General features: G+C 33.9%; 1 protein-coding gene across 8 annotated transcripts in view; it reads left to right on the forward strand.

The window, feature by feature from the left end:
- LOC107743287 (MAP/microtubule affinity-regulating kinase 3-like) overlaps positions 1-10,154 on the forward strand; it is a 64,047-nt gene that overhangs the window by 28,274 nt on the left and 25,619 nt on the right. For all 8 annotated transcript variants that reach the window (XR_001640392.1, XM_016556449.1, XM_016556447.1 and 5 more), the window contains exon 4: positions 4,702-4,750. Coding sequence is in view for 7 of the 8 variants with exons in the window: in XM_016556449.1 (XP_016411935.1) it covers positions 4,702-4,750 (49 nt within the window). In the remaining variant the exon portion in view is untranslated. The remainder of the gene's footprint in view (positions 1-4,701; positions 4,751-10,154) is intronic.

A 10,154-nucleotide genomic window follows, 5' to 3' on the forward strand; every position in this document is an offset into this window, starting at 1 on the left:
TTTACACTCTCAGCAGTGTGCTGTGTTGACATCTAAACAGGAAGCTCTGGATGTCCATCCACAGTTTGTCATCCACATCTCTGATATTACTGATGACTCATCTTTTACGATTCACAGAAGATGTTAAACAGCTGATGTTCCACCTCAGAGCAGCTCTGCTCTAGATGCCATGTCCATCTATGTCTGGATGGCTTCCGCTCATTAGCGGAGACCTCGCTCTCTTTAATTAGAGCTCTGTAATTGGTGGCTGTGGGCTAAAACTACCTCCGTGCAGTCTTTTCTAGAACATGTGCTCCCAGCATCCCTCTTTCTGCAAGTTATAAGGAAAAGCCTCAGACCATAATCTCGGCAATCTGTTTTGCCAGTTTAAACGCCGTCAGCCTGTTATCAGGCCCCGATTATCATGGAACCACCCGGTACTGTTTTGTAGTTTTATATATCAGCTTGTTGTGTCTGTTGTTGTGTATGCTTTGGTAAGATCAGTGTTTCCTGCAAAATTCTGCAGATGAATATATAATACAATTTATATATTATTAAAGCTTTATTTTAGTGTAGTTTTTTTTGTACCATTTTAATGTCATGTTTTAAAGATGTAATTTTTTATATTTAATTATTTCAATATTGTCATATGGACAACCAGTCTGCAATAAAACAAATTTAAGATTCACACAAAAGCGTTCACTGAATTTGACTGTTCATTCATTTCATTCAGTAAAGGGTTTATCAGACTGATTCAAACAGAAAAGGATGAGTTTGTGAATCTTTTTGTATGATTCATTTCTGTTTCCAACAGATTCAGGCACTTCATTCAGTAAAGGATTTGAAGGACTGATTCAAACAGAAAAGGATGAGTTTGTGAATCTTTTTGTATGATTCATTTCTGTTTCCAACAGATTCAGGCACTTCATTCAGTAAAGGATTTGAAGGACTGATTCAAACAGAAAAGGATGAGTTTGTGAATCTTTTTGTATGATTCATTTCTGTTTCCAACAGATTCAGCCACTTCATTCAGTAAAGGATTTGATGGACTGATTCAAACAGAAATGGATGAGTTTGTAAGTCTTTTAAACTGATTCGTTACCACTTTGTTCATTTAGTGAAGGAGTCATCATCATACTGATTCAGATAGAAAGCTCATGAGTTCTGGAGTCTTTTTTGATGATTTATTACCATTCTGAAAGATTAAGTGAGTTAATTCAGTAAAGGAATAATCATACAGATTCAAACAATAACTCATGTTTGTGAGTCTTTTGGATAAGTCTGCTTTACTGCTTTAATGGGTTCAGGGAGTTCATTCAGTGATGGATTCGTTAGACTGATTTAAACAGAAACTGGTGAGTTTGTGTGTCTTTTTGACTAATTCCATGCCACTCTGATTAGGGCTGGGCAATATGGCCAAAAATATCACAATGTTTTTTCTATATCATGCAAAATTGATATTTATCACAATATTCATAATGGGAAAAGAAAGGCTTTCCACATGTTTGTTAGACCTTGAGAATGAATTTAAAGATAATTTGTTTGCTCGCAATTAATTTCCACAGAGCTACCTTTGAATTTTCGGCCCCATGAAATCCGTTTTATTTTCCCTAAATCCTGTTTTCCTTTTTTTTATCGTGGATTGTGTTTTATGATTCAATACAAATTTATCATAAAAATGGTGTCTAATTAAATGAGTTAATAAATCTTTAACAATTTAATCAATCTTTTAAAATGTAATGAAATGAAAACATAATTAATTTACAACAAAACATTGTTTTTTTGTCAAATAAGATGCTGCACAACAGCACTGTATAAATTAATGAAAAATACTATGGTTGTATGATATTCCTTGAAATCATTATTATTATTATTACTTGAGAATTACATTTTAGTATACAACAGTCACATATTTCTGTCATAATTTCTTCAAGTTAAATTGGACTTTTATTTTGATGGGTTGCTGTGAAGGCCTTTCAGTTTCAGTGTGTATTTGATGGTAGTTTTTCTCAAATGAAACGGTGTAGAGCTGGCGAGGTGAGTCTCAGAGCAGCTCTGGAGATGAAGTTTATGTGTTCGTGTCTCATATATTGAGACGCAGATTCTGAAATCACCGTGAGCATTATGTGTGTTTTGTGAATCAGACGAAACCGCGCCATTCATTCACACAAAGACACGCAGAACTTGCAGAGTTAGCTTATTAGCGACAAGCACTGATTGGCCTGCCTGTTGTCTTGTCACATTTATTTCTGCTGTTATGCATAATGCATTTTATGGCGGCTCAATGTGATATTGTTATTTTGCCCAGCCCTAACTCTGATCATTTAGTATAGGAATGATCATACTGATTCAAACTGAAATCTTAAAGGGGTCATATGATGCGATTTCAAGTTTTCCTTTCTCTTTGGAGTGTTACAAGCTGTTCGTGAATAGATAAGATCCCTAAAGTTGCAAAGACTAAAGTCTCAAACCCAAAGAGATATTCTTTATAAAAGTTAAGACTGGTCCACGCCCTCCTAAAACGCCTCGTTCAAACATGCCCCCACATGTCTACCTCACTAGCACACCTCGCTTTTTCAGACCGATGAGCTTTGTAAAAATCGACGCGTTTCAGAAAGGCGGGGCATAGAGGACAAACAATAATGTACAGTATGTGGAAAATAATGTTTTTTGAACCTTAAACCGCATAAACACATTTCATTACACCAAATACACAACATAATGTTCTTTTTAGCAACAGCATATGACCCCTTTAAGTCTTTTTAGGGTTTCATTACCATTTTGACTGTTTTGGTGAGTTAATCAAACTAACTCAAATGATAACTCATAAGTTTCGGAGTCTTTTTAGGCAACTCATTCAGTGAGTTGCCTAAAGATTCAGTGAGTTCATTCAGTGAGGGATTTGTCAGGCTGATTCAAACTGGTAACTCCGTCTTTGTTGGCCAATTCACTTACAAGAACGAAGACATCATAATAGAAAGGTGTGTTATGTTGGCATTGTTTACTTTTTATCTCATCACATTCAGTGAAGTCTTCATATTTGATAAAATATGATTTATTTTGCTGTGGCGCTGTAGATTCAATCATATCTGTGTGGAAAATAAACTGCACAATGGCTGTATGAACAGATTGTGTTGCCACTTTTCATGCACAAAGTCACAGGCTGTGTTTACAGCTAAATTTACTCTCTTACGCTCTCTGACCCGTTGAAATAAGATGCCATCATTTGGATCTGTCCCGCTCTGGGCAGGCTACTGTACTACAGCGATGGGGTTCAGTGGCCACAAGCGTCCACTTTGATGTCAGCTCAGGTTATTCTGTGTCTCTAAAGTGCCTGACAGTGTCCACTTGTTCAGATATATGAGAAAGCATGTGAATAGTGTTTGTACTAGTGCTTTAGTATAGATTGCTGGTTTAGAACATTGCTGGCTGACTAAGAGCCTAATTAGCCCTGCACTCGGAGGGTTGTATTGATTTTTAGTTTATTTTCGTGCATTGACTACTGACTATTGAACTCTGTGAAACGGGCACAAAACATTTTGTACCTTTCACTGTTTCTCACGTTTTCAGTCTTTTCGAGTGTGACTGCACGCGTCAGAGTGACGTAAATACTAGACTCTTGAAAATAATTGGTGCGTGTTTGAAGGTGAAGAGTCTGGCTGAAATGTTAGTGTTTTTGTAAGGCTTGAGAGAGTTAATGTATGGATATATGGTGATAACATAAAGAGAGAATGATGGGACAGGAATTACAAGGCATTTTCGATTCAATTCAATGAAATAGGAATGGTAAAAGTGAGCTTATTTTTTTCATTGACTTGATCAGCCGGTGTACTATAACTTTTCTAAATGATCCTACATGTATTTTCGCCTGGTGAACAATAAAACAAAATTCCCATAGATTCATGTTATAGGGGGAAACTTCCTTCCATATTTAGAGAACATTCAAAAGTTTGGGGTCGGTAATGTTTTTGAAAAATGTTTTTAAAAGAAGTTTCTTATGCTTATGCATAGCTGCATTTATTTGATCAAAAATACAGTAAATACAGTAATATTATGAAATATTGTTAAAAAATTTTGTGTTAATATATTTAAAAATACAATATATTTCTATGATGATGGTGTTCATTTTCAGCAGTGTTAATTAAGTATCATTAAAATGCTAGTTTAGTTTTTGTTAATATTTTGAATTAGATGTTAATTTTGTATTTTCCATTATAGTAATTTTGTTGTGTTTTTGTAATTTTATTACTTTTATTGTTTTTAAGTATGTCTATAGTTTTATTTTTTTAATTTTTTTTACTTCTGTTTGAGTTGTTTTTAAGCTAAATGAAAATGGGAAAGTAGCCTTGGAAAGTAGTTGAAATAAAATATGATTTTTATATTTTATTTTATTTCAATTAACATGTATTTTATTTCAACAATAGTTTTAGTTAATTATAATAACCCTGATTTTCAGCATCATTACTCCAGTCTTCAGTGTCAAATAATCCTTCAGAAATTCTTATATGCTGATTTGCTGCTCAAAAACATTTATTATTATTATCCGTGTTGAAAACAGTTAATATTTTTGTGAAAAACCATGTTACATTTTTTTTCAGGATTTTTTGGTTAATAGAAATTTCAAAAGAACAGTAATAATTACTTTCAAGAAAAAAAAGATTGACTCCAAACTTTTGAAAAGTAAACTTTATAAACACCTTTTTTTTCTGTCTTCTCTTTCAGCTCTTCAGGGAAGTAAGAATAATGAAGATTCTAAATCATCCAAATATTGGTAAGTTGTCCTACAGTATCTGTTTTTAGAAGCTCTCTGTCTCTGTGGAGATGTTTGGAAATGTGGCACACAAAGCGGACGGTAGTGGAGGCCTCTCTAATCCCCTGTGCAGGAACTCCCTCTGCTTTTCCCAGAGCGCCACACCGCTCCTATTCAGACGGCCGAGCGGCTCCTCCCGGCAGCACAAAAGCACTCCTGTATGCCTCTGTGTGTTCCATTGTTGAGCATCCATCATCTGACGGCCTGCACATGCCTCTCCTCCCCCCTCCTGTCTGATGATGTCATCTCTGAGTGGCCCCTGGCCCCACACTCACCCCAATACCTTAATCAGCCTGCCATTCCTGGACATGAGCAGGCGTTTGTGTTCATGAGAGACCCTTGTTTTCTATTATAAAATATGTAGTTCTAGTTCTGGATGCTGATAGGTCAGTGATGGCATGAAACTATGAAATGGCACAAGGGTTTTCAAACTTTTTGATGACAAATACCCCTAAATATGATGATCCCCTTATGAGGAACTCCCTTCTTAAAATATAAAGACAGCTATATACACTGATGTTCAAATGTTTAAGGTCAGTAAGATTGTTTTAAGAATGTAATGCTTTTATTAAGCAAGGATGCATTAAACTGATCAAAAATGACAGTAAAAACTTTTACATAGTTACAGAATTTTTTTTTATTTCAAATAAATGTGGTGTCCACAAAATATAAGCAGCACATTTGGTTTCAACATTAATAATAAACGTTTCTTGAGCAGCAAATCAGCATATTTCTAAAGGATCATGTGAAGCTGGAGACTGGAGTAATGATGCTGAAAATTCAGCTTTGATCACAGAAATAAATTACATTTTTAAATATATTCAAATAGAAAACCGTTATTTTAAATAGTAATCATGTTTTTTCAATATTACCATTTTTTTTATGTATTTTTGATCAAATGAATGCAGCCTTATAAGCATAAGAGAGACTTCTTTAAAAACATTCTTACCGACTGCAAACTTTTGAATGGTAGTGTATAAAGATTAATTTATACTCTGTGAGAAAAATAATAAGCATGATATTACAAAGACAAGACATTTAAAATGTTAAATGAATTAACTATCATAATTAGGCTTAAGTAATAAGCTTCTTTTGTCATACTTAATAACAATTAAAATATGATCTGAAATTACAATAATTATATAGTATATTATATTATATTGCACAGTATATAATATTGCATATCTTTCCTATACTTAAATATACTTTGTCACAAAACTGTATGAAGATCAGAATTTAGGATTTGGTATGTGACAATAGAACAATTGTTGCACCTCTTTGTAAACCCTTGTTATAGCTCATAAAAAATTGCTTAATTATATAATGTTTATTGAAAACATATATCTTTACTATGTAGTCACTGTTTCTGCAAGGCTTCGAGCATGCAGAATGCCAAGATAGGCGAATTTTAAGTGTCAGTGTTTATTGAATTTGTCCAGGAGGTCGGTCTGTGACCTTTAAATTGTCTGTTGGTCAGATGTGAATTTGCAGGTCGGTGTTCACCCATCTGGTTTGATATTGCAATGGAAGTCAAACATTTTCATGAGCTTGCATTTGTTTGAATGGAAGATGGAAGTGACCAACTTATAGTTTTGCATACAAATCGGCATTTTGAATCATTTTTTCTTTAATAATTTGTTCAAAATCTTGCGTATAGTGTTTGTAGGATTGGGAGAACATTGTTTGACAATACTTTTGATGAGATCTATTAAAAAAAACAGAATGTAATCAAATATCTTTTTCACTACAAAAAAAGTGCAGTGAGGACTAGGGCTGAACGATTAATTGCATTTGCGATAATATCGCGATATGAAATAAGGACTTCTGAGAACACTTATGAGTAAAGACCTAAACAATACAGTACAATTGTTTCTTTCAGTCACTTCACTGAAACACAGCGTCCAAATGAACCGAATTGCTAAAATGAATCAGACTTCCCAACGCTATTGTTTTCAGTTTGTCTGTACTGTGTAAGTTTGTGTTGTGTTATACATTTCTGTTCCATCGGCACTTTATGCATGTTTCATATATGAATGACTGAACCAGTGAAAGTGTTTAATGCATCGTCATGAAGATAACGTGTTAACAGTGAGTAGGAGGAAAGGTAATTGCTAACTCCCAGCTACGGCCCACATACTTCCTAACCTTTCTCTTTCATTCAGATTTTACCTCCATCAGCCTCCTCACATAACCTCTTAAGGCCAGCCTTTCTCCTCGCGCGATTGTTTTTCATCTGCACTCATTATTTCACAGAATGTAGAGCGTCTTTCCAGGAATCAGGAATCCAGTGCGTTGTCATGACTTCCGATTCCACATGTGATGCCCTCTGCAGTTATCAGTGTGGTGGCACACGCTCGGGCATCGTCTACTCCTTAAGTGTACAGTGTCTGGTCACACGCTGTCACTGCCCCAGAGATGACCTACTTTTTGTCCTTTTCTCACAAATGAGGGAAAAAGGCGGAGTGGATTTCTAGAAGAGGATGTGGGTGGCGTTGATGTGAATCTGGTTGTGTCAAACTCGGAGCCTGGCACATTTAGAGCAGCACTAAAAGAAAGTTTTATTATGTACTCGCCCTCACGTTGTTCCCAACCTGTATTCTGTCATTTTTGGTCTGTTGAAAGATTTCTGTAGAAATATTTGAAAAATCATTATGCAGCTTTTGTAATGTATCAAGCTTGTCTGTCAAGCTCAAAACAAACAAACAAAACTCCCACTTTTTCCACTATATTCCAAGTATTTTTAATGTGAGAAAAGCCTGAAATTTGCTAGTATTCTTAAAGCCTTAAAGTATTATAAGCTATAAACCAAAACCAAGCTGCTACAAGGTAAATCACAATAATACAAACTTTGATATGATGCAAAAAAAGTATTTAAAAATCGGACGAAAAAGCTTTAATGACAGAAATAACTATTGTCCCATGATGCTTTGTGATTAACTTAATGGAGAAATCTAAAACATTATATATAATGTAATATGATAAAGTATAATATTTAAACATATATATATATATATATATATATAAATATAATTTAAATATACTTCTTAAATATTTATCTAGTTGAAATAATGCAGACTGCTGCCTCCACCAAAGAAAATCATAAAAAATGTGATTCTTTCTTTGTTGCACTCTATTAAAAACGGTGCATTGTGTATTAATAACGACTTTAAATTTCAGTCTGTTTCTCACACAGAGCTATCACATGATTTTAGAAGATTTGAAATATTTTTGTTTCATAGCTTGACAGACATGATCAGAGATAATCATTATGAACTGTCATTAACTTCCAAGAGTTGTATAATAATTATTCAGAAAATTCATTTTTTGCTCCATTGAGAAATTTGGAACAACATGTGAGTAAATAATGACACAATTTCAATTTTTAGGTGCACCACTCCTTGATGATGGCAGAAGCATATTAGCCTGACAGATTTATGATGACCTATTTTCAGAATAGATTAAGTTTTGTTAACGATTCACAAAAGCTTTAAGTGTGTGTTTGTGTGCCTCTGAACTCAAATATCGCTGTCACAGAAGAAGAGCACTGCCTTCGCTGGCATTTACGGCATTACTAAATTTAGCGTACATGTTGGGAGTACATGTTTGATGTGTTGTTGGGTAGTGTTACTTAAACCTGGCCCATCACTCATGTCTCAAACAGCATTCATATACATTAACGTTTTTCTGGAGCCACGGCGCATGTCTGTGCAGTTATAGGTCAGCAGGGAAGAGCTCTGCAGGCACACTGTGAACTGAATTACATTTCAGCTCATCTAGATGCTTTAAGAGTACAGCTGGAGAAACGGTGATTAAGATGCTGAATCAAAGGGTTTTAGAAAATACTTTATACGAAGAAATGTCCAGGTCATATCATCACATCCCGAAATCAAAAGAATAAAGCTAACATCAATTAGTGAATTCATTATGAACTAACAATGAACAATAGTTTAACTGCATTTATTAATATAGGTCAATGTTAATTTCTACTTTTACTTTTTACTTTTTAGCATTGCAAACTGTATAAATAACAACATGAGTTTAACAGTGAATGATATTATGTTTAAAATTAACACAACTGTTTAAAAAGTTTGGGGTTGGGAAGATTTTTTTTAGTTTTTTGCGAGAAATTAATTTTATTCAGCAAGGATGCATTACACTGATCAAAAGTGTAATTAAAGACATTTATAAAATGTAATTCCCTCTTTCAAATAAATGCAGTTCTTTTGAACTTTCTATTCGTCACTGTTTCCACCAAAATATTAAGCAGCACAGCTGTTTTCAATATTGATAATAATAAAAATGTGACAATGAAGACTGGAATAACGGCTGCTGAAAATTCAGCTCTACCATCACAGGAATAAATAAAATAAAATAAATTGTAGAATATAATAAAAATGGAAACCAGATACTTTAAATTGTAATAATATTTCACAATATTACTCTTTTACTGTATTTTTGATCAAATAAATGCAGCCTTTAATAAATTAGGAGACTTTTAAATAAATTTTTTTTTTTTTTACATATTGTTTTATGACAAAAATGCAAAACACTTTATTATTAGATCAAAATACCTGTTGCATAATGTTAAGGAATTGAATCTTATTGTGAAGTGTAACCAGAATAAAAAAAAAATTATATTGTGCTTTTTTTAAATTGTAACATTATTTTATTGTAACATTGTACATTTTAATTAGCCAAAAAAATTTATGACACTGATTTAATTAGTCCAGAAGACTTGATGCCATTGTAAGGGAAACAGGTCAATTTAGCTCAAAGGGAATCATTTAAGATTTTATAGGGAATTTGGACAGAATCACGGTTTTACGGCTGATCACTGAGTCGGCCAGCGATTCATTGAACGAGCCGTATAACATCAATTCTGCAATGGATATTAATATCCAAAGTATAGTGAAAACACTATTTATTAGCACAGTAACAAGATCGGCAGTTTAAAGGGGTCATATGATGTGATTTCAATTTTACCTTTCTCTTTGGAGTGTTACAAGCTCTTGGTGAAATAAGACTTTATTGGATAAATCTATAAGATCTATCTAAATCTAAAGACATATAAACTAGTCTAACACATAAACACACGCGCTCGCACATTCATACAAGTTGCAGGAAGAGAGAAAGTGAGGAAAGAATGAGTTTAAGAGAATGAAATCTTAAAGCTAAAAAAAGCGTAATTTGATGGTATCCTGAGTATTTAAACTGGGCTGTGGGACACCTCCCAAATGGTGTCTTGACCATTTAGATATTGTCTTTGCTCGGGGTGTTGTATGTTTCTCCTCCCAATTCATAAATCAAATGTTATCTTATAAGTCACATGGTCCGAATTTTCCCGCTCTTGCAGAGTATAATTTTG

Source organism: Sinocyclocheilus rhinocerous, unplaced genomic scaffold (assembly GCF_001515625.1).
Source record: "Sinocyclocheilus rhinocerous isolate Xijiao unplaced genomic scaffold, SAMN03320098_v1.1 scaffold827, whole genome shotgun sequence".
In the NCBI taxonomy this organism is placed as follows: Eukaryota; Metazoa; Chordata; class Actinopteri; order Cypriniformes; family Cyprinidae; genus Sinocyclocheilus; species Sinocyclocheilus rhinocerous.